Source organism: Aquarana catesbeiana, linkage group LG07 (genome assembly GCF_042186555.1).
Source record: "Aquarana catesbeiana isolate 2022-GZ linkage group LG07, ASM4218655v1, whole genome shotgun sequence".
NCBI lineage: Eukaryota > Metazoa > Chordata > Amphibia > Anura > Ranidae > Aquarana > Aquarana catesbeiana.
The window spans coordinates 259,751,221-259,777,078 of NC_133330.1; the positions used below are offsets into that span (position 1 = coordinate 259,751,221).

At 41.6% G+C, this 25,858-nt stretch overlaps 1 protein-coding gene across 2 annotated transcripts in view; it reads right to left on the bottom strand.

Moving 5' to 3' along the window:
• The window catches only part of LOC141103550 (dimethylaniline monooxygenase [N-oxide-forming] 2-like), a 129,205-nt gene that overhangs the window by 66,464 nt on the left and 36,883 nt on the right, over window positions 1-25,858 (bottom strand). For both annotated transcript variants that reach the window (XM_073593252.1, XM_073593253.1), the window contains exons 3-4: window positions 18,307-18,495; window positions 16,719-16,881 (exon numbers count right to left, since the gene is read on the bottom strand). In XM_073593252.1, the coding sequence (XP_073449353.1) occupies window positions 16,719-16,881; window positions 18,307-18,495 (352 nt within the window). The remainder of the gene's footprint in view (window positions 1-16,718; window positions 16,882-18,306; window positions 18,496-25,858) is intronic.

The window sequence follows — 25,858 nt, forward strand, 5'->3', positions numbered from 1 at the left end:
ACAGCAATTGTCTCCATGTAGCTTTAGGTGCACACTGTGCAGAGGACGCAGTACACTAACTGTAAATACTGCAGCTGCCTGCCTGTGGTATTGATAGGATCAGAAGAACACCACTAATTTTCTTCAGGTAGCTTTAGGGGCACACTGTGCAGAGGACACAGTACACTAACTGTAAATACTGCAGCTGCCTGCCTGTGGTATTAATAGGATCAGAAGAACACCACTAATTTTCTTCAGGTAGCTTTAGGTACACACTGTGCAGAGGACACAGTGCACTAACTGTAAATACTGTAGCTGCCTGCCTGTGGTATTAATAGGAGCAGAACAACAGCAATTGTCTCCAGGTAGCTTTAGGTGCACACTGTGCAGAGGACGCACTACACTAACTGTAAATACTATAGCTGCCTGCCTGTGGTATTAATAGGATCAGAAGAACACCACTAATTTTCTTCAGGTAGCTTTAGGTGCACACTGTGCAGAGGACACAGTACACTAACTGTAAATACTGTACCTGCCTGCCTGTGGTATTAATAGGAGCAGAAGAACACCACTAATTTTCTTCAGGTAGCTTTAGGTACAAACTGTGCAGAGGACACAGTGCACTAACTGTAAATACTGTAGCTGCCTGCCTGTGGTATTAATTGGATCAGAAGAACACCACTAATTTTCTTCAGGTAGCTTTAGGTGCACACTGTGCAGAGGACACAGTACACTAACTGTAAATACTGTAGCTGCCTGCCTGTGGTATTAATTGGATCAGAAGAACACCACTAATTTTCTTCAGGTAGCTTTAGGTGCACACTGTGCAGAGGACTCAGTGCACTAACTGTAAATACTGTAGCTGCCTGCCTGTGGTATTAATAGGAGCAGAACAACAGCAATTGTCTCCAGGTAGCTTTAGGTGCACACTGTGCAGAGGACGCACTACACTAACTGTAAATACTATAGCTGCCTGCCTGTGGTATTAATAGGATCAGAAGAACACCACTAATTTTCTTCAGGTAGCTTTAGGTGCACACTGTGCAGAGGACACAGTACACTAACTGTAAATACTGTACCTGCCTGCCTGTGGTATTAATAGGATCAGAAGAACACCACTAATTTTCTTCAGGTAGCTTTAGGTGCACACTGTGCAGAGGACTCAGTGCATTAACTGTAAATACTGTAGCTGCCTGCCTGTGGTATTAATAGGAGCAGAACAACAGCAATTGTCTCCATGTAGCTTTAGGTGCACACTGTGCAGAGGACGCAGTACACTAACTGTAAATACTGCAGCTGCCTGCCTGTGGTATTGATAGGATCAGAAGAACACCACTAATTTTCTTCAGGTAGCTTTAGGGGCACACTGTGCAGAGGACACAGTACACTAACTGTAAATACTGCAGCTGCCTGCCTGTGGTATTAATAGGATCAGAAGAACACCACTAATTTTCTTCAGGTAGCTTTAGGTACACACTGTGCAGAGGACACAGTGCACTAACTGTAAATACTGTAGCTGCCTGCCTGTGGTATTAATAGGAGCAGAACAACAGCAATTGTCTCCAGGTAGCTTTAGGTGCACACTGTGCAGAGGACGCACTACACTAACTGTAAATACTATAGCTGCCTGCCTGTGGTATTAATAGGATCAGAAGAACACCACTAATTTTCTTCAGGTAGCTTTAGGTGCACACTGTGCAGAGGACACAGTACACTAACTGTAAATACTGTACCTGCCTGCCTGTGGTATTAATAGGAGCAGAAGAACACCACTAATTTTCTTCAGGTAGCTTTAGGTACAAACTGTGCAGAGGACACAGTGCACTAACTGTAAATACTGTAGCTGCCTGCCTGTGGTATTAATAGGAGCAGAACAACAGCAATTGTCTCCAGGTAGCTTTAGGTGCACACTGTGCAGAGGACGCACCCCACTAACTGTAAATACTGTAGCTGCCTGCCTGTGGTATTAATAGGATCAGAAGAACACCACTAATTTTCTTCAGGTAGCTTTAGGTGCACACTGTGCAGAGGACACAGTACACTAACTGTAAATACTGTACCTGCCTGCATGTGGTATTAATAGGAGCAGAACAACAGCAATTGTCTCCAGGTAGCTTTAGGTGCACACTGTGCAGAGGACGCACTACACTAACTGTAAATACTGTAGCTGCCTGCCTGTGGTATTAATAGGATCAGAAGAACACCACTAATTTTCTTCAGATAGCTTTAGGTGCACTATGTGTAGGGGACGCACTACACTAAATTGTAAATACTGCAGCTGACTGTGGTACTGTACTAATAGGATCAGAAGAACACCACTAATTTTTTTCAGGTAGCTTTAGGTGCACACTGTGCAGAGAACGCACTACACTAACTTGTAAATACTGCAGCTGCCTGTGGTACTGTACTAATGGGATCAGAAGAACACCACTAATTTTCTTCAGGTAGCTTTAGGTGCACACTGTGCAGAGGACACACTACACTAACTTGTAATTACTGCAGCTGTCTGCGGTACTGTTCTAATAGGATCAGAAGAACACCACTAATTTTCTTCAGGTAGCTTTAAGTGCACACTGTGCAAAGGACGCACTACACCAACTGTAAATGCTGTAGCTAATAGGATCAGAAGAACACCAGCAATTTTCTTCAGGTAGCTATAAATACTGTAAAAACACCTGCCTGCTTGTCAGTAGTAGGAAGAAAATAACAGGAACGGATCTACCTAAACTGAATACAGTGTGTGTGTGTGTGTGTGTGTGTGTGTGTGTATATATATATATATATATATATATATATATATATATATATATATACACACAACACCTAGGATGTGTGTGTGTGTGTGTGTGTGTGTGTGTGTGTGTGTGTGTATATATATATATATATATATATATATATACACCATACAGTGTAAGTGCAGCTAACTGACTCGCCTGCCTACTCTATCTAACTTAAATCAAATGACACTGTCTCTCTGTCTGTCTCTCTCTCAACGCCACACTACACAGGGCCGCCGTGCAGGTGGACTTATATAGTGTGGGGCATGTACTAAACCCCCTGAACCATAATTGGCCAAAGCCACCGTGGCTTTGGCCAATTACGACTCTCTGTACAGACGGCGCTGTGATTGGCCAAGCATGCGGGTCATAGTGCATGCTTGGCCAATCATCAGCCAGCAATGCACTGCAATGCCACAGTGAATTATGGGCCATGACGCGCCATTCGAATTTGGCGCGAACGGCCCATATCGTTCGTAATTCGGCGAACGACCGAACAGGCGCTGTTCGAGTCGAACATGAGTTCGATTCGAACATGAAGCTCATCCCTACTCATTAATGAGGCTTTTTATATTACAGTTTAGCCACCCAGGTTTAACCTTCACTCTTCCATATTTTATTGCCCATTAGAATGCACTGTGAGATACTTTTGTTTAATATGTTCCTAAAGCATTCCCATTTTTCTTCCATGTTCAATGTTTCTAGCATTTGGTCCCAATTGATGTTGTGTAGAAATGACCGTAGTTCAGAAAAATTGTCTCGTTTGAAATTTAGTGTTCTTGTGCTACCCTCGTGCCTCCTTTTTTTATGATCTACGCTAAGTGATCATCCTATGATCACTTGATCCTAAGTTGTCCCGTATTGCCACATCTGAGATCAGACTTGGATCATACGTAATTAATAGATCTAGCAGGGCATTCTTTCTAGTTGGGGAATCCATGAATTGGGACATGAAGTCGTCCTGTAAGACATTCATGAAATGACAAGCCTTTAATGAGTGAGCTTTCCCCTCTGCCCAGTCAATACAGGGATAATTGAAGCCCCCTCTTTCTTCTTCAGGTTGGGGGGCCTTTAACATACCCCCACTATTAATTTCCCACTTACTTATTTTCTTTGAAGTTCTACCCACATGGATTCCACCTCCCCCTTGTTCCATTTACAATGTCACTCCTCTCTACCACCCTTGCATCATTTTTGACATGTAGACACACCTTTCTGTTGTATATGTTGTACATACACACAACAATGTCCCACATAAATCGGTGAACATATTACAACATATACAACACTTTCCCCCTCTTCTACCTTCCTTGTCCTTCCGATACAAGGAATACCCCTGCATATTTGCCAGCCAGTCGTGTGAGCTGTCAAACCAAGTTTCTGTTATTCCCACAAAGTCTAAGTCCTCTTCCTGTAAAAGCAGCTCCAGTTCCTCTATTTTGTTAGCTAGGCTCCTAGCATTTGTGTATAGGCCTCCCAGTGTTGTATGAGTGCATATTATTTCCGCCTTATGTTTACTCGGGCATAGTTTTTGAATTGTCCACGGATTCACCCCGGGATTAGATGATACAGCTGTATTATCACTGCTGACTCCACTATTACCCTCTGTCCTTTGTTCACTGCCGGCTATTGCTTCCTCTGACCCCCCCCCCCCCCAATACCTAGTTTAACAGCCCCTCCAACTTTGTTGCCATCCTTCTTCCCAATAGAGCTGCACCATCTCCATTAAGGTGCAGCCCATCCTTACTAAAGAGTCGGTAACCGACTGAGAAGTCAACGCAGTTCTCCAGGAACCCAAACCCCTCTTTCCTACACCAGTTCCTCAGCCACTTGTTCAATTCCCTAAGCTTCTGCTGCCTCTCTGGTGTGGCTCGAGGTACAGGTAGTATTTCTGAGAAAACTACCTTGGAGGTCCTTCTCCTCAATCCATTCCCTAAGTCTCTGAAATCATTTTTTAGGACTCCGCACCTTTTTCTCACTTTGTCATTGGTACCAACACCTACCATGTACTGAACGGTGGGAGAGAGGGATAGAGCACAGGACACCCTTAGGCAAATGCAAAAGCAAAATTGGCAGACTCCTTGGACAAAAATAGAACCAGGCAGGCAGCGATACAGAAAAAGAGCCTTTAAGCTGAATGCAACGATCTGTATCCTGTAGCAACCTCTGTCTCCTATACCAACAACTTCACCCAAAGTATCTCACAGTAGATCCTCAGGCTTATCTCCCAGCTACCTGCTGGACTTCTCAAGCTTCGCTCACAGCTACCCGCTGTATTCTTCAAGCTTCACCCACAGCTACCACCTGGTTCCTCTGACTCACAGCTACCTGCTGGATCCCTCAAACTTTACTCACAGCTACCCGCTGTACTTCTGTTCAAGCTTTACTCACAGCTACCCGCTGTACGTCTTGAATGAGTTCTTTCCTGAAGCTTTCCCAACACTTCACAGTCCCGGCTGATGAAGAGTCTGCTTTGGTACTCCTTCAAAACTCCATCCTTTAGACACCTGCCTCTGGCAACAAGAGTGGTTGACCCTGTGGCAACTGCTTCCCCTATGCCTCCTGGCAACGATCAGGATCCCCTCGGGCCGAGCCCCTTTACACGTGGTTAGGTTTCAGGCGTACACCTCTGCAACTGCTCCACACACATCCACCCAGGCCATAGCCCAGCTGGAAAGAACCCCGATCACTTAACTCTCTCCAAATAAATAGTCTATCCCAGCAGCCTCAGCAGCCAAAGAAACTCCTGCTGATTGCCTGAGAAAACACTTCACTCATAACCTGAATTAACTGTAATCTATCATATTAATGCCAAAGGTAACAGTGCCACCTATTGACAAAATAGAGAATCACAGTTCAACTCAAGCTCAGGAGAAAACCATTTGATCTAGACTACACTCCCCGCTTTCTCCTTATTGGCTGCTCTTATGTACATCACTGAATCGAGATGGAGGGCTTGAGTAAGTATGGGGAGGGGGGCGCTAGGGGAGAGCTGCACCCAAAAGTTTTTTATCTTAACGCATAGAATGCATTAAGGCAAAACACCTTCTTCCTTTAGAGCCACTTTAATACAGCACTGTGTTTTAAATATAGGCTTGCAATTAAAAAGGTGAATAAGAAAGCAGAATAGGTATATGTCAGAGAACACATAGCCTTCTCATGGTTTCTGAAAAATAGTTACTCCATTAGGCCAAAGTTTTTATCAACTCCACCCCATGAACAGATGAATACCATTACTGTATATTGTCATATGCAACAAAATAAATATGTGTGTGTATATATACTGTATATATAAAAAGCATTACAATGAACAAAAAATCAAAGCACACCCTCTCCCACACATACATACCCAACACAAGAGATCTCTTAATCGCCTTTTACATTTTTACGCAACACATACTGTATTATGTATTCCAACACATTCTAGAGGTAAAAGAACAATATCAAGGCCATCATTTTGCTTTAAAGTTGGACTACAATGTATCTGAGCACCACAACAAAACACGCTATTTAATTCATTTTTAATATTCAAAGCAAACTAAATTGCCAAAATTATATCTGCGCTAGGTCGATTCCTGTGAACAAGCAGCCACTTAAAACAGTGATACCAGCCAAACAAATATTGTGCAAGGAAAGCAGCTCTAATTCAAATAATAATATTGTTGGCAATTCTAAGATATAATAACTAATACTATTGTTGGTAATTATAAGATATAATAACTGTGACAATATAAATGCAAAAGTATCAGAAATAAATCTGAACAAAGAAAAGTGTCCAGAAATAAATTCCTAATAATCAGAAAGTGATCCACATTCTATTGTTGTGCACAAAATCCTTTCAATACAATGTGCAGGAAAACTCCACCACCAAGTGAAACTAATCAGGTGCCCCTCTTACCAGATTGGTTGGACCATTAAGTTATAAATGGTCATACACGCTCAACATAGGGTTAAATAAGATTCATCCAATCTATGTCAGCAACGTCCAGCCTTGAGGTTACCAATTAAAAAAAAAAACTATATACAAGCTCACATGGTGAAGTATGTAGCAAGCTTGGTCCATTTATTGAATTACAACTGCAACATGACATTAAAAGTTGATCAATCGATCTGTGCATAAGAAAGTCTTGTAGCGACTTTTGGGGCGCATGTGCGGCAGCCTGAGGTGAAGGTAATGTTACCTTAGAGCTCCGCTCCTCTGGAGTTTTCATCGGAGGACTACAGGTCCCAGTGAACCAGCAAGTATCCCAAAGCTGCAGAAAATCCTACCTAATACTGTCAGCTTCACTGACAATGGTCTTGAGAGCTCCTAAAACGAAAATTAAAGCAGGAAAAATGAAGGAAACGGCACACAGGCTGGCAGCTGGAATGGCATCCTCTCCCCCACAGCACAGCGGTGAATACACTAAAAAATCTTTACCTCACAGTCAGCACAGCGGTGAATACACTGGAAAATCTTTACCTCACAGTCAGCACAGCGGTGAATACACTGAAAAATCTTTACCTCACAGTCAGCACAGCAGTGAATACACTGGAAAATCTTTACCTCACAGTCAGCACAGCGGTGAATTCACTGAAAAATCTTTACCTCACAGTCAGCACAGCGGTAAATACACTGGAAAATCTTTACCTCACAGTCAGCACAGCGGTAAATACACTGGAAAATCTTTATCTCACAGTCAGCACATCGGTGAATACACTGGAAAATCTTTACCTCACAGTCAGCACAGCGGTGAATACACTGAAAAATCTTTACCTCACAGTCAGAAGACACAGGCTGCTAACGGTGAGTCTGAGTCTGAATATGAATACTGTGAATTACAAGCTGCTATACAGTCTGACACCTTCAAAAAATTTGAATGTATGCTTCAGAAAGCCCTCAAACAGACTTCTGATCATATAACTGACAAACTGACTAAAGAAATTAGAGAACTAGGTCAGAGAACAGCTGACTTAGAACTGAGGGTTGATGAAATTGATAATTTTACACAGAACTACATGTCTGAGATGAAGGTACTAAAAGAGGAAAACCTTACATTACAAAATCGTTTAGAGGACCAAGAGAACAAAGATCGTCGATCGAATCTGCGAATCAGGGGAATCCCTGAATCTGTTCTAGACCTGAAGGCTAATATCACGGCGCTCTTTCAAGAATTATTACCTGGAACTCCTATTGACAGGTTCGAAATGGATAGAGTGCATAGAGCGTTAGCCCCACGCAAAATAAATGGTCCCCTGAGGGATATTATAGCTAAATTGCACTTTTATAGAACCAAAGAACAGATACTAACAGCTGCCAGAGGGAGAGAATCTCTAAGCTTAGCTTCCAGGGCAATACCTATCAACTCTTCACAGATTTGTCCCCACTAACGGTTGCAAAAAGACGTGCACTTAAACCTCAACTCCAGGTACTCCAGAGAAATCAAATTTCCTATCAATGGGGATTTCCTTTTTGTCTCAGATTTACTCATTTGGAAACAAAATATGTTTGTCGCTCTTCAGAGGACTTGAAGTCAGCCCTATTTGATATGGGCCTAGCCGAAGCAATCTTACCAAATGACCAGTCTCATAGGCGCTCAGCTTTTCATTCTACACAGCAAAACAAAGACCCAAAACCCAGCTATTCCACATCTTCCCATCAAAATCTTAACAAGTGAGGTCGATATGAACATTCACCACCAAACAATGAGGATTCAATGGACTGACAATCTAAGCCAGACTAGTTATTTGTCCTTGCTACTTTTTTCCAGCACAGTATGCTGACAGAGTTAATAAACTGGCCATATTCATGACTAAAATGAGTTATGGCTACATACTACTGTTATGTTACAAAAAATATATATATTTTTTTTTTTAATATATATATATATTTTTTTATATTTAACTTTTTTCTGTTTTTTTTTCCTCTCAAGTTTTTGAACTTTATTTTTTCTTTTTTTGTAACAATTTAAGCAAAATTTTTCCATGATAGCAATGGAATAGTTCCTGTGGTCCTCCGATGTTATATCCCTTAGGAATTTCTTGTTGCCCTTTATTCCACCTAAGGACTCCTACCATTGTTATTGGGGTCTCTATTCTAAAGTTCTAAAAACTCTCCTGAGATGCTCCTACACCCTATTATTTAGCCTTTATATACTGCTAAATTGTCTTCATATTGGGTTTGTTCGATTCTCCTCTCCTTTTTTCTTTTTCTATTCTATTGCTTCTTTCTTTAATCTTTGCTATTCCCTCCTGACTCTCGGGTTGGTGATCCTGGCTCTCGGTGAGTACTCTGCTTGTTATGCTATAATATTCGCATTCGTTGTTTTATGGCTCTTATAAATATCTTGTCATTAAATGTACAGGGGTTTAATACTCCACATAAGCGAACCAAGGCTTTACGCTCTTTTGCTATGAAAAAAGCTAATATTATATGTTTGCAGGAAATGCATTTTACTGACAAAGTTTATCCCAAATTTCTTTCATCATATCCACAATTCTATACTGCTTCAGCTACGGTTAAATAGCGTGGAACTCTCATTGGTTTTCACCGTTCCACTCCGTTTAACCTTGTATCCAAAATAACAGACCCTGAAGGACGATATGTTCTCCTAACAGGATTTATTTCTGATAATCCTATTACTATTGTGTCTTATTATGCCCCTAACAAACGCCCAACTGCTTTCTTATCCCACCTTTTTCAACTTAAAGAAGTACATAAGTTTGGTACTGTTGTTATTTGTGGGGATTCTAATGCTACTATTTTCCCGTTCTTAGATAAATCTCCCCCTGGACCTACCACAAACTCAATAAACCTAACTTTTCAACATCTACTCACCACTCATAGCCTGGTAGATACTTGGCGAGAGATGAACCCTATTAGTAGGCGCTTCACTCATTATTCTTATCCGCATAACTCTTTTTCACGAATAGATCATATTCTAATCCCGTCAAGTATGCTACCAGAAATCATATCATCCAAAATCATTCCTTTTTCATGGACAGACCACTGCGCAGTATTCATTACCATTGCTTCCACAATTCCTAGATCACACGATACCACTTGGTGTATAAACGATTCAATTCTGACCCACCCTTCTCATCATGTTGAGATTGAAAAAGCACTTTCTGATTACCTAAAATCCAATGATACAGACGATGTCTCTGCTATGACATTATGGGAGGCGCCCAAGGTAGTCATTAGGGGTAGACTGATACAACAAGCAACTAACCTTAAAAGAGAACGCAAACTGTTGTTTGCAAAACTTGAATCTACCTTTAATGACTGTCATCAAACTTTTCAAACCTCCCCGAATGCTACCAACAGTACCAAACTAGAAAAAGCCCGCCTGGATCTAGATCTTTTTCTTACTGATACCGCAGATAAACTTATAAGTAAACGCCAGCATGTTCAATATCGCAGGGCAAATAAACCTGATACACCTATGGCCAGAATTTAAAAAAATTCACAACATATACATACGCCTATCAGATTGAAAGTATCCCGGGAATCTTACACTAGTAACCCAGTGAAAATACTTGAAATTTTTCGCTCTAAGTTATCTAAACTATATTCTTCTGCCTCAAATTTTGATAAAACTAAAGCAGACACACTGTTCTCCAATATCACGCTTCCTAACCTTGATCAACAACAGAAAGATCTTCTTGAATGTCCAATTACAGATACTGAAGTCCTTAACGCAATAAAATCTTTAAAATTACATAAGACCAGGCCCAGATGGATTTTCGGCAACATATTATAGACAATTTGCATCAATCTTAACACCTGTCTTAGCTAAAGCCTTCAATTCGATCCTTAAAGGTAACTCATTTAGAACAGAGACTCTCACCTCTATAATAGCAATGATCCCCAAACCACATTCTGACTCCACCTCCTGGAATAATTATTGTCCTATATCCCTCCTAAATCTCGATATAAAATTAATTGCTAAAATTTTGGCCACTAGACTGAATAATATTATTGGCCTACTAATCCATAAAGACCAAACAGGCTTTATGCCTAAACGCCAAGAGCACTCTTACTTATTAATGCGGCTAAAACTAGACGAATCCCAGCTTGCCTTGCATCCTTAGACATAAGGAAAGCATTCGATTCGGTTACGTGGCCTTATATGGAATATGTCCTTGGTAAATGGGGATTTGGAAACAATTTTTTAACCTGGGTCTCATCCTTATACAATAATCCTAGAGCATATATCAAATATGCAGGCTATAAGTCAACAATGATTGATATCAAAAGAGGCACTAGACAAGGATGCCCTCTTTCCCCTCTACTTTTTGCCCTAATAATAGAACCCTTGGCACACCTTATTAGAACCAATCCTGACATTAAAGGTATCGAACTAGGTGGTTATCACCATAAACTATGTCTCTTTGCGGATGACATTCTCATATTTTTGTCTCATCCCCATATATCCACCCCTAATCTACTAAAAACACTAGATAATTTTGTCCAAATATCAGGACTACATGTTAATCCAACAAAATCAAATGCATTAAATATTTTCTTATCTCTTTACTTGGGTTCCAAAGCAGCTTCCATACCTAGGAATAAAACTCACAATCTCTCTTAAAGACCTTTTAGCGGCAAATTACTTACCCCTCCTTAAACAAACTTCCGGCTTCCTGAAACAATGGGCTCTTCTATCATTGTCATGGTTGGGAAGGATTAATGCGGTAAAGATGTCAATCCTGCCGAAATTCTTATATTTATTTAGGGTACTCCCTATTTCTTTACCATATTACTTTCTTAGACTTACTCAACGTAGAGTTATGTCCTTCATTTGGGGTACCACCAAACCTCGTATATACCTAAATCTATGCTTTACCTTAATAAATTGAGTGGTGGTTTGGGATTTCCCAACTTTTCCTCCTATTTCTACGCTGCGCAGCTAACACTTATACCCAAGTATCATACTTCTGTAGAAGCTCCCCTATGGGTAGCTATTGAATCAGTGGAAAGTGACCCTATCTCAGTGGCAAATATGTTTTGGCTCTGTCCTGCTGATAGAATACATCTTTCTAATCCTATCACGATACAGACCCTAGCAGTATGGGATAAATGTAAATTTGCACATAATCTTCAATCAACACATAATCCCTTGCTTTCATTTCTTAATAATCCAGCCTTTTATCCTGCCTGGAAATTCCCAAAATCATTCTCTGCTCGTTTCTCTGACTCGTTTATACAATCTTTCCTCGACTAAAGCTATTTATACATTTCCTGTATTATGTGAAACCTTTGGGTTACCTAAAACTGAAATATTTCGATATTTACAAATTAAAAATTTTTATGAACCACTTCTTAGTACAGGCTCAACTCTTAATCAAATGACTCAATTTGAGCGGATTTGTTTAAGTGATCCACACATTAGAGGACTTATCTCAATATTATATTTCCAACTTAATATGATATCTAGTGAGTTTCTACCCTCATACACAACTAAATGGGCACAAGATATGAATCGAGTGTTTAATAAACAAGATTGGTCGAATATATGGTCAGCCACCAAAACTTCCTTTCCAAATTGTTTTGCTGTAGAAACTAATTACAAAGTTCTAGCACGCTGGTACCTTGTACCAGCTAGAATAGCTAAATTTGTCCCCACATATTCACCTAATTGCTTTAGAGGATGTGACACAACAGGAACACATTTTCACATATGGTGGCAATGCCCCGTAGTTGAAGAATTCTGGAAGAATATATTTCTTATGGCTTCTAAAGCCCTGGAAATCACGATTCCTCCAGATCCTGCAACGGCACTCCTAAACCTTAAACCCACAATACTCACCCATACTCAATTCCAATTGTTTATCCAACTTAGCACTGCAGCTAAACAAACGATTGGCAAGGTGTGGAAGTCCCAAAATCTAATTCTTGCTGAAGCTAAACACAGAATGAACAGAGCACTTTTATACGCCAAGATGACAGCTATTGAAGAAAATAAAATAAATAAATTTCGCAAAATTTGGCAACCATGGGTTAAAAACTACCTCCCTACAGATTTTGACCAATCTCTGTTGTTACCACACTAAGATATATATCATATTATTACTGAAATATATATTATATTTGTATACCTAATGAGAGCTGGATCATCATCCCGGGAAACTCTTTTTTTTTTTTCTCTTCTTTCCTTCTTTCCATCTTTATCTCTCCTCCCTCTCCTTTTCTTTTATTATTTTCTAAAATATTCCTATGGATACTTAGTCTAATAACTTGATTTATTTCTCTAATCTTACATCTAGAATCCCAACTAGTGTATAGTAAATATGGTTGTAAGATATCTCTAAAATTACTTTATTTTATTAACTTATTTATTTATCTTTATCATACTGCAAAGGTCTTCTGATGATTGATATGTATCCATGTATTGTATCATTTTATTTCTTCTTCTGTGAAAACTCAATAAATATATTTAACAAGAAAGTCTTGTAGCAGGCTGATGGAGAGGTGCTGAGTCAGACCGACAAGCAGCACTGACATAGTTGCCAACATTGTAAAAAAAAAATGTGGGACACTTTTTTGGCTGTAGGCGGAGCCGTACAATAATTAGGGGGCGGGGCATTCGTTTGTAGGCGTGGTTTAGAAAAACCATACAAGTGAGGCGCACGTAGCGCGCCACAGCGAAAAATGGGTGTGGTTTACGTGAATCAGTAGGCGTGTGGTACGTGTGGTTTACGTGAATCAGTAGGCGTGGCTTACATGGGCGTGGCTCAAGAGGGTGTGGTTAGAGTCTGAGATGAATGAGGGATGGAAAGGGGGAGAGGGGGAAAGGGAGAGGGGGAAAGGGGGAGAGGGAAATGATGGGACAGCAGCCCTAGATCCTACACAATAAAAATATGTGTATTCTAGAAAGTTTAACAATCAGCAGATAAAGATACTCCAAACACCTGGTGTTAGCACTTCAATCATCCCGGCACCATAGTTGTTATGGTGTCAGGATGATTGAAGTGCATTATTTCTATTACATTGTAATATAAAATGAAATCATTCAACTCACCATAATGCAGGAGTCCCCGGCGGAGCCCCCCCTCACATCAGGAGTCCCCAGGGGAGCCCCCCATCACATCAGGAGTCCCCGGCGGAGCCCCCCCTCACATCAGGAGTCCCCGGCGGAGCCCCCCCTCACATCAGGAGTCCCCAGTGGAGCCCCCCCACATCAGGTGTCCCCAGTGGAGCCCCCCTCACATCAGATTCCAACAGAGGTGCGCCCCCCCACCTCAGGTGTCCTAGTGTAGAAGACAGTGTATATGCATATATATATATATATATATAAACAGCTGTTTTCCTGTACTTTCTCGCTGTGGTGTCTTGTGTATTTCATGATCCAGTTTCTTCAATAAAGACACATGAAATTTCTTCCGGTGTGCGGCTGTCCAGAACTTTTCGTACATTTCCTGCCTGTTTCAGCATTAGCCAGCACCTGGGGCTCTTCTTTCCTGGAGGCTAAGGATTCATTTATTCCGGTCTGGATCTACCTGTGCGGTGGATTCTCTCTTATAGAGGCACTTTGCCGGCAGTATAGCAGCGCTGCCCCATTGTTTTCAATGGGGAGGAGCGGTGTATTCACCGCTCCTCCACCGCTGCAAAGAAGCTGCTGGCAGGACTTTTTGTGACGCGCTGCCAGCGCAACGCCCCAGTGTGAAAGCACTTGGGCTTACACACTCGGTTTGCAGCTGAGGCTTTTTTCAGGCGCATTACAGGCGCTATTTTTTGTGCTGTAGCGCCTGAAACGCCTCAGTGTGAAAGTGGTCTCATTGCTATGCAAAAACAAACAATCACTTAAACTTAAACGATTGCACAGTCATTCATAATGTAACTGATATACCAAATGTGTGGCGCGAAAAATAAATGAAATACATTAAAAATAAGATGAACATTAAACTAATAACTCATGCATATATCCTATAATGTGAAAAAGTCAAACATAAAATATAATATATAATTAAAGTGCACGTGCTCTATGTGATGCACACAAATCCTCAATAATGTAAAAAGTACATTATAAAAACATAAACATAGAACGAGATGGTAAAATCTTCATGCAATGTCCAAAACTATATATAAGGAAAGTGCACGTGCTCCGTGTATTGCACAAAAATCCTTAATATTTCAACAGTCCAAACATAAACCGTGATGGTGATTTCTTCATGCGGTCTGCACACCCCCCTCCCACCAGGTGAACCCTCACCTTAAGGTCTTTTTAAAAAAGCGTGTGATAAATAATATTATCAGCTTGGGAAGATCCTCCTATGGTTCCTCTTTCATGTGGTGGTTAATTATAGCTTAAATGCTGCTACAAAGATCACTCCTTCCTCCTAATCACAAGCCATTGTTTCCTCCTGGCTATTAGCAATCTCCTCCATATATATCACACATGTGAAAGACAATAGAAACTTGCAATGGTGTGATAACATTTTAAAACAGGTTGATTAAATTTAAAATCCCACATAGATGTACACTCACATTTAGCACAATAAAAACACACCTTGATATGCTTATGGACAGAAAAAGGGGAGGTGATAATGTCACCTGGAGACCAAATCTGCAGCCATGGTTCCCAGCGTTCTTTCCGTCCTAAGCCTGTAGTACAAAAGACACCTCACTTCCTTCCTCGTCAGCCGATCAAGCTTCTCCTACTGGTTTCGTCACAGTCTCGTGACTTCCTCTGGGAATTTATTTTTATCTTTATTTTCATTTTCATTTTTTCATTTTTATTTTCTTTTTAATTTATGTAGCACTAACTCTCGGTGGAGCTGCTGGTTTAAAGCGGGCTGTTACCTTCACTCTCGATACCTCTGTTTCACAGGCATCGGGTCTAGGGTTCCGTTGAGTTTACCTCTGGACGATATATGCACCAACACTTAAGTACATTTTCAATGCTTTATTGAACCAAGTAACGAAGGAAGTAGCAGGAAAGAGGCAGGAGGAAAACTGCAGAGAAGCTCAAATACATTTCTTTAGGTTTCTTTAGAGCATCCTTTAAAGTTGACTACTGTAATTGAATGCAATCCCCTTTTGTGGGACACAATCTTTGCTCACCTGGATAGGCCTCTCACTTGCCTAGCAGCCAGTACGTAGCACGAACAAAAGTCTCTGCCACAGACTTGCTTGAAATAAACCCATATGATCCTCTGCCTCAGGATGTATTGGTTCACGATGAATGTTAGACACAGTACTTGGACCTCTAAGCCAACCCGGCAGTACCATGCAATAAGACTACTTCAGGATACGTCCTCCAATCGAGTCACCAGGCCCCTCTCCAGACCAGCACTCTGCATGATTCTTCCATGATGGGTCCTCCCCTGGGATCTCCTCGGTTGTCCAGCTTCTTCACTCAGGATAGACAGCTCAGGACCGTTCCTCTGCTGCTGTGGTAGACCCCAGACAGGCTTCTGGGCCCACCCACACGCCACAGCGACACAGGCCTCCGGAACGGAGGACCACGAGGTGGTACTCTAACACATACCTGTCGGCCAGGAGGGCCAGCAGGTGGCTGAAAAACAAACCCCTAAACATGGCGTCTGTCCCATAATTACCCTCTCCCAGAATGCAACGCGGAGGACCACCTCCACCGAGTTGTCTCCGGGACAGAGGAGCACTCATCCGCTTTAACACGTTGCTTTTCCAACACCCGCCGATGGTGACAACGACACCCACTGGCACAATGTGGAACCACACGCAAGGTCAGCCAAGTTGGAACAGAGGCAAATCTAACTTCCTATAACGAGCAATTCACTAAATTTACCTATCAGATGGTAGATCATAAATCTACCAGCGCTACATTTAATTTTTTTATTGTTTGTTTTTCTATGTTTATTTTTTTATTTCTTTACATTTTTATTTTATTTTATTTTTTTATCTTTATTTCTTCAGTTTTTGATTTTAGGGTAGGAGTGTGGTAGCTCACAAGGTTATATCTACTCATTCATAATGTAATATTTACAGTCAGTACTCACCAGGAAAATTTTCCAGTGGATAGTATGGGTCTGTATGGTGACCGCTGCAGACAATAACAGCATCAAAAATGCTAGTCTCTTTCTTTCCATGTTTTTCTGTGGTGACTTCCCACTGACCAGTCCTGGAAAAATTGGGATGCTTTTTCACACTGCAAACCAATGTCTAAAATGTAATCACAACATGTAAGTTTTATTAAAGGAGAATGACAATAGTTTATTCAATTTTGTTGCTCTGGTGAGTCCTCCAAACCCACCCCACAAGGAATTTAACCTAAAGTCTTCCCCCAGTCTGTTTTTTTCATCTCTCCCACACCCATGGCTCACCTGAACATTAACCTGCATTGTCTCATTTCCACTCTCTCTAGGCTAAGGCCAACTGGATAACATATTTCTCCAGAGCTGGAGGTCTACATTGGTCAGGACACTATGTTCAGACAGAGCCTGTAACTGGCTAGATGGCTCATTGTAAGAATAGAGGAGGGTATTACAAAGATAAAAACAAAATTTGGGGGCAACGTTAGAGCAACATTTAATTAACAGCATACTGTTTGCATTATATGGTATCATAAATATCTGCATTATCTGTCATAGTCAAAATCCACATGATGCCTCATAAAAAAATTAGACCCCCAGTTACATTTTCACTACTTGAGGAAAGTGAAAAGATAGAGCTGGACCCGTAGGGTTATCCTGCTGGTATTGTTATCTTAATCTTAGGGTATTATTGTTGATTCCTAGGCAGGCAGCTTTAACACCTCAAAAGATCCCCACAGTCTCCTTGGCTTATATTGTAACATAACCAGAATTGAAATTGAGGCACCACACCACTTCTAAGAGGTCCAGAAACAACTTTATTCCATTAAAGTCAGGGGTACAATCCAAAAAGTATCCAATGTGTTGGCTACCAACAAGCTGCTGAAAAATACCTGTGCTTATAATTCGCACTAGAAAATATACCATTGTAGGTCCAATTCAGTTCTGGGTTGTTCACATTTTAGTCAGTCAAGCCCTGATGTAGGGGGCGCTGTTAGACCCCTGAAACGCATTGGCAACTTTTTAGATTGTACCCATGACTTTTAATGGATTAAAGTTGTATTTGGACCTCCTAGCAGTAGTGTGGCTCTTCAATTTCAATTCTCGTTACATTTACACTACTGTCTGCATCCCTGTTAGGAAGATTTGCTCTGGTGACCACTGTCAATGGACCTGAAAGTCACAGAAAATTCAAAATTGTGAGCTGTGGCCAAAACAGGAATAGAAAATCTTCTAATAGTGACGCCTTCTGGTGACAGCTATCAAAGAGGGCATTTCCCTTACTTTTGAGATATTTCCCCTCACTTTCTGCTGTGTTCACAAGACAAATATGAAAAGAAATCTCCCCAGTGGGACACAGATGGCAAAAAAAACCACCAAGTGTTTTAACAATTGCATTTGCTCTCTACATGATAAAAAAAAAAATGGCTTTAGATATACTTATTTTCTCTTCGTTGAAAGGGTTTAAGATGTATATCTGAAGTAGACAACAGTATATTTTGTAATTGCAATTATTAATTTTTTTTAAATGTGTATAACATGTGTATTTTCTTACATTAAACTGAATATATTTTAGCAGGCCAAACCGCTCAGCGTATTGTTTGTAGTACTCCATCATTTTGGTGTTGTGCAAAAAGTTAGGATAGCCTTCTGGAATGGGGAAATCGCTGTAGCACATCATTTCTTTACTGGTGTTGGTAACAACAGACTCATAAATGCTGGATCTACCATCTTCTACCTCTGGCTAAAGAACAAATAAAATAGAACAAAGATGTGTAAACTGCGCTTAGTGAAATCAAAATGGCTGGCCACAAAATGTTTTTTTTTACCAAGAATCTTTAAAAAACAACAGTTTTATAATAAAACATGAGTATGGACAGATATACGTGTGCCAAAAGCCAGATATACAGTGACTTGAAAAAGTATTCATAAACCCCTTGACATTTTCCACATTTTGTGATATTACAACCAAAAACGTAAATCTATTTTATTGGGATAGACCAAAACAAAGTGGCACATACTGTAATTGTGAAGTGGAAGGAAAATGGTAAATGTTTTTTCAACATTTTTTTTACAAATAAATATGTGAAAAGTGTGGCGTGCATTTGTATTCAGCCCCCCCGAGTCAATACTTTGTAGAATCACCTTTTGTTGCAATTACAGCTGCAAGTCTTTTTGGGATGTCTCTACCAGCTTTGCACATCTAGAGTGACATTTTTGCCCATTCTTCTTTGCAAAATAGCTCAAGCTCTGTCAGATTGGATGGAGAGCGTCTGAACAGCAATTTTCAAGTCTTGCCACAGATTCTCAATTGGATTTAGGTCTGGACTTTGACTGGGCCATTCTAACATATGAATATGTTTTGATCTAAATCATTCCATTGTAGCTCTGGCTGTATATTTAGGGTCATTGACCTGCTGTAAAGTGAACCTCCGCCCCAGTCTTAAGTCTTTTGCAGACTCTTAACAGGTTTGCTTCTAAGATTGCTCTGTATTTGGCTCCATCCATCTTCCCATCAACTTTGACCAGCTTCCCTGTCCCTGCTGAAGAAAAGCATCCCCACAACATGATGCTGCCACCAACATGTTGCATGGTTCAAGGTGAAGTGCGATGCTAGTTTTCCGCCACACATAGCATTTTGCTTTTAGGACAAAAAGTTCAATTTTGGTTTTATCTGACCAGAGCACCTTCTTCCACATGTTTGCTGTGTCCCCCATGGCTTTTTGCAAACAAGACTTCCTATGACTTTCTTTGAACAATGGCTTTCTTCTTGCCACTCCTCCATAAAGGCCAGATTTGTGGAGTGCACAACGAATAGGATCTCTGCAGCTTCTCCAGAGTTACCATGGGCCTCTTGGCTGCTTCTCTGATTAATGCTCTCTTTGCCCAGCCTATCAGTTTAGGTGAACAGTCATGTCTTGGTAGGTTTGCAGTTGTGCCATACTCTTTATATTTTCTGATGATGGATTGAACAGTGCTCCATGAGATGTTCAAAGCTTGGGATATTTTTTTATAACCTAACCCTGCTTTAAACTTCTCCGCAAATTATCCATGACCTGTCTGGTGTGTTCCTAGGCCTACATGAGGCTGTTGTTAACTAAGTACAAAGAAAATGGGTTTTGCCTGGATCAACCACCAACAGTAAAGTAGTATGTAGTAGCAGAATCAGATATTCATCCAAATGAACCAATTAACGGATGCAGTTTGGGTTGCCCTATAGAGCATACAGAACAACTAGGAGAGAAAAGAATTCTCCCAAGAGGGCAAACACCACCCAAACACTATCTGCAAAAACAATGAGTTTATTGGTACTACAAAACACCACACAATAACAACAACAAAAGCGGGTAAAGATAGGGAGTGAATCATGGACCCAGATAAAATAGATAACGTTATCATTAAAAACAACGGAGCCGCGGCCAATCATACCCCATACACACGCCAATCACCACACAGAAATAATACTAAAGGGACGGTACTGTATAAGAAACTAGAGTCCTTAGATAATCAAAATACAGGTGGTGTGACGGATTAGTGGGTAAAGGTGGATGAAGCAGAAATTATTAATATTTCATAGCTGAGGACTGATTCAGCACATTTAATTGGATTGTACAGTCCGGGACTAGTGAGCCCAGTTCAAAGGTGACAACAGTAGGGATGGCCGGCAGTACTTGACTGAATGGTTAAAGGGGTTGTAAAGGTAAATTTTTTTTTTTTTTTTTTAAATAACAAACATGTTATACTTACCTTCACTGTGCAGCTCGTTCTGCACAGAGTGGCCCCAAACCTGCTCTTCTGGGGTCCCTCGGTGGCTGTCTCAGCTCCTCCCCGCAATAACTAACCACCTTAATGCGAGCTCTCACATGGTGGTTAGTTATTGCGGGCGTGCTCCCGTGATACAGCCGGCGGCTATAGCCGCTCGCTGTATCACTTGGCCCCGCCCCCGGCACGCAGCGTCATTGGCTGTGATTGACAGCAGCGCGAGCCAATGGCTGCGCTGCTTTCAATCCATCCACTATAGCCAATCAGCGACCAGGCTGATTGGCTGAATGGAGGTCGTGAGCGAGCAGCCGAGTTTCGAGGTGTCAGGTAAGTAAAACGGGGGGCTGGGGGCGGCGGTATTTTCAAAAGTTTTTTCACCTGAATGCATAGAATGCATTCAGGTGAAAAAATTTATACCTTTACAACCCCTTTAATCTCATGATCACAGGAAATGCAGATAGATCTGCGATAATATGGCAAAGGTAGCAGTGGGAGCAATGGCAGCCCGAGCTGAGAATAAAGCAGAAATCGGAGTGATACTTCTCTCACCAGATAGATGGCTTCAGTTGCTCTGAGACCGTAAGGCTCTACTCCCAGATGATGGCTGTAGGTGTCAGTCCAAAACAGCTAGCTGCCAGATAGGAGATGTCCTCGCTGTACCCAGCACCTCTATGTGTGATCGTGCAGTAGGGAAAAAAAGACGGTCATCAGCTGTGCTTTCCCAGTCAAACATTCATCCACTGTGAGCGCGCGGCTCCGAGGTGACGTGCTGACGTCACGTGCTGACGCGTTTCACCAGCCAATCACTGTTGGTTTCTTCAGAGCAATGGGGAGTCCGTGGACCGAGATTAAATAGGCCGGGTAATAGGGAATGTAGTTACATCCAAAAACCACTAGATGTCATCCATGGTCACCACTCATTACAGACATTCAGCAGATAAAAATATTGCAATTGGCTATATATGGGTAATCTTGATCAAATTGTGCACTACACTGCACTACAAATATACACAATACCAGCTTCAAAGCATACCTAATGTGGAATCAGAGTAAAAGGTAACCAGAAGAGAGCAAAAAGAAAAATAATCATTATAAAGAAAATAATCATTAAAGAGACAGGAAGAAAGAGATGTAACAACAATTTATTTCTCCAGAAAGGGCTGGAGGCTACATTCAATATTTAACCCTTTAGGGGCCATCGCCTCCAGGTAGTACGTCCACATCTTTTCTTTCTGGAGAAGGATGGTGTCAAAATCCCCACGTCTAGTAGGTAAATTTAACCTATAAATTCCTTTTACCGTTAGGCCCCTTGGATCACGGTTGTGGAATTTAGCTGAGAGATAGAGCGTTCATCATCTATCTTTTTGATACCAGCAATGTGTTCCCCAATCCTTACTCTCAGAGCCCGTTTGGTTTTCCCCACATAGGTTTTATTGCATGGACATAAGCATATAAGCATATGAGTGGGGAAGAGGCCGGTTAATATGTCACAAAGGCATATGTGTTGGAGCTTTGAGGTGTGCACCCTAATACAATAGGCTGCGCACACTTATGGGCAGGGGTGAGAGTCATGGCACAAGGAGGGGGTCCCGTGAGGACTAGAGTGAATAAAGGTGTTCACTGTACACTCTGTTAGAGGCCCCCCTCCAGGTCTTATTATACTCCTTTTCAGTCTATAATTGAACCTGAAGGGGGGACTCCAACATATTCTACAATGGACATTGAAAGGGCCTCTGTTAGAGAGACCCCCTTCCAGGCCCCATTAGACTCTTTTGAAGTCTCCAATGGGTCCTGGAGGGGGTCTCTCTCTAACAGAGACTTTCTAATGCACACTGCTAGAAAGAGACCGCCCCAGGTCCCATTAGACTCTGCTGTAGTCCCCAATGGGGCCTGGAGAGGACACTTTCTAACAGGCTGTCCAATGGACACTGTCAGAGAAAGACCTCCCTCCAGGTCCCATTAGACTCTGTTAAACAGTGTTTTTTTTTTAAAGGCAGAAGTTGTACTTTATGCAAAATGAAGGAGCGGGGCCAGGGGCGGGACATGGTAGTGCCACTGGCAGGTCATGGGCAGGGCCTGACAGGGAGCCCTTGCTTAATTTGGTCCAGGGGCCCTGGATGTTGTCAGTCCGCCCCTGTACTTAACTGTGGCTACTGATCCTAGCACCACCTCTTCAGGCACTGCCAGCACACTTGGCTGCAGCTGCCCCTTTCTCCTGCCCATTCCACCACAGTCTTCTTGACTTCCCACTGCATCCATCCCAGACTGCTCTCTCCCAGTCCTCTCCAGACATGCCTCTCACTCCTCCTGACTGTGTGACACTCACCAGCCTTCCTGGCTGTCTTTCCCCCTGGAGATTTGCCTGGCAGTGATCTCTCACTCTCCTTGCTCCCGTGCCTCCTGGTCAGGATCCCACCATGTGTCATGAGAAGGGGTCCCTTCTGCACCTAACCCAGGCCTGAGTTCACCCCCCTGACTAGGGGGCTACTCTCAAATGCCTCCAACAGCCTAACACTCCATCTCCAGCTTCCACCCGAACTTCACACTGCCCCAGCTGGGCTGGCCCGGCCCTAAGCATTTGAGGGGGCCTGCCCCCTGCCAACCCACCTGTTGGGGATTGGTCAGGGCCCTCAGAATACTACAGACAGCTCCTCCTCCCCTCCACCTCCATCCTTCTAGAACCTTCTGCATGGTTATAGAAGTAGGGGGAGGTCTGCCTGTGAGTCATACCAGCCCTCCCTGAGTCACTCAACCCTGACCCATAAAAACACACAGGCTTGGCTGGGAATTTTAAAATAAAATGGCGTGGGGTCCCCCCCAAATCAATGCAAGACCCTTATTCGAGCTAAAAGCAGCCTGGCAGGCTTGTTTTTTTATTTTTTTTTTTAAACTTGTGTACTGTCTTTTTGCTTTGTAAAATGAGAACCTCACCCTGTAGTGAGTGAGGTTCTCATCCTCCTGTTTCCTTATGATGAAACTTTGCTGCAGTTCTGGCAACAGTAGTTTCTCCCCAAATATGCCCTCCAGTTGTGCCACAATCTGTTACAAAGTGGCCCGTTTGTGTTCTGGGAGTGCCAACACCACGTGGCGAGCATCACCCTCTAATGCCCCGTACACACGGTCGGACTTTGTTCGGACATTCTGACAACGAAATCTTAAGATTTTTTCTGACGGATGGTGGCTCAAACTTGTCTTGCATACACACGGTCACAAAAAGTTGTTGGAAAATCCGATCATTCTAAACGCGGTGACGTAAAACACGTACGTCGGGACTATAAACGGGGCAGTGGCCAATAGCTTTCATCTCTTTATTTATTCTGAGCATGCGTGGCACTTTGTCCGTCGGATTTGTGTACACACAATCGGAATTTCCGACAACGGATTTTGTTGTCGGAAAATTTTATATCCTGCTCTCAAACTTTGTGTGTCGGAAAATCCGATGGAAAATGTGTGATGGAGCCTACACACGGTCAGAATTTCCGACAACAAGGTCCTATCACACATTTTCCATCGGAAAATCTGACCGTGTGTACAGGGCATAAGACTTTAATGGCCAGCTCCACCACCAGCAGGGCCGGGACCTGGTACAGGCGTAAAGCACTCTGCAGTCTCTCCCCCCATTCTGCCAGTGGGATGTTGGAGCCATTGAAGTTTGGTATTAGGGCTAAGGCCAAATTCCAAGGGGGCCACACTGTAGCCCGATCCTTCTTCCACACCCGTTGCCTAGGACATAGCCTGCCGATTGCTGCCAAAGGTAGTTGGGGTGCAGCGTGGTGCGGGGGGCAATAATTTGCATGGGCAGGTGCAATGACAACTTGTATTGAACTAATTGTATTGAACACAAGCGGAATGTCCGACAGAAAAAGTTCGGCGGGAGTTTTTCATCGTATATTCCGATCGTGTGTATACTCCATCTGACTTTTTACGTTGAAAATTCTGATGGACCTAGAAAGAGAACATGTTCTAAATTTTTCCGACGGAACCAATTCCTATCTATCTTGTCTGTATGCCGTTCCGACGTACCAAAAACGACGCATGCTCTGAAGCAAGTACGAGATGGAAGCTATTGGCTACTGGCTATTGAACTTCTGTTTTCTAGTCCCGTCGTACGTGTTGTACGTCACCGCGTTCTGGACGGTCGGAATTTGGTGTGACCATGTGTATGCAAGACAGCTTTAGCGGAATTCCGTCGGAACTCCATCGGAAAAACCTTCAGAGTTTATTCCGACAGGGCACTACAGTTTACAACCAACCCAGTGGGAAGGCCACCCAGCCAGGTACACCTTTACGGATGTAGTAGATTCCAGCTGGAAAAACATGTCTGTTAGACATGTGCAATTCTTTTAGTTCCGAATTAGTTTTTTAACGAAGTTTGACAAATTCGTTAATTCCAAAATTTCCGAATTTCCGAATTTTTCCATTTCTGAAATTTTGAATTTCTGAATTTTCAAATTTCAGACAATTTGGAATTTCAGAAATTCAAAGTTTGGAAATTCGAAATTTCAGAAATTGGAAAATTCGAAATTTCAGAAATTCTACATTTCGAAAATTGGAGATTCGGAAATTCGAAATTTCGGAGATTTGAAAATTTAAAAATTTGAAAATCCGAAAATAAGAATGAAAATCTGAAAATTCAAAAGAATGAAAATCCGAAAATTCGAAAAACTGAAAATCTAAAATAATAATTCACTAATATTAACTAACTAATAATAACTATTAAATTATAGGAGATTCCAATACCTATAATTTAATAGTTAGATATTATTAGTTATTATTTTGAATTTTACAGATTTTCTTTCTTTTTTTCAAATTTTTGGATCTTTGAATTTTTGAATTTCCGAATTTTTGAATTTCCGAATTTTTGAATTTCCAAATTTTCGAATTTCCAAATTCCAAAAATTTGAAAATGCGGAATTAGAAAATTCGAAAATTTGAAAATTTGGATATTCAGAAATTCAGAATTCAAAAATTCCAAATTTCGGAAATTCGGAATTTGAAAATTCGGGAAATTTGGAAATTCAAAATTGGGAAATGTGAAAATTCAAAAATTGGGAAATTTGAAAATTCAAAAATTGGGAAATTTGAAAATTCAAAAATTGGGAAATTGGGAAATCCGAATTTTCGAATTTACAAATTTTTTAATTTACGAAAAAAGCAAAAAAACGAATGAGACGAAAACTAACACATTTTTTGTCAGCGGTCATGTCTAGTGTCTGTTGAGAGGCAGGTCTGGCTGTGTAGTGCCCAATTGGGAAGATGTCCAGAGATGCAATGACCTCACACTTCCCCTCTTCTTCAGGAACATTTCCCTTACGCTAGTACTGTCCCTCACAGACGTGGCACCT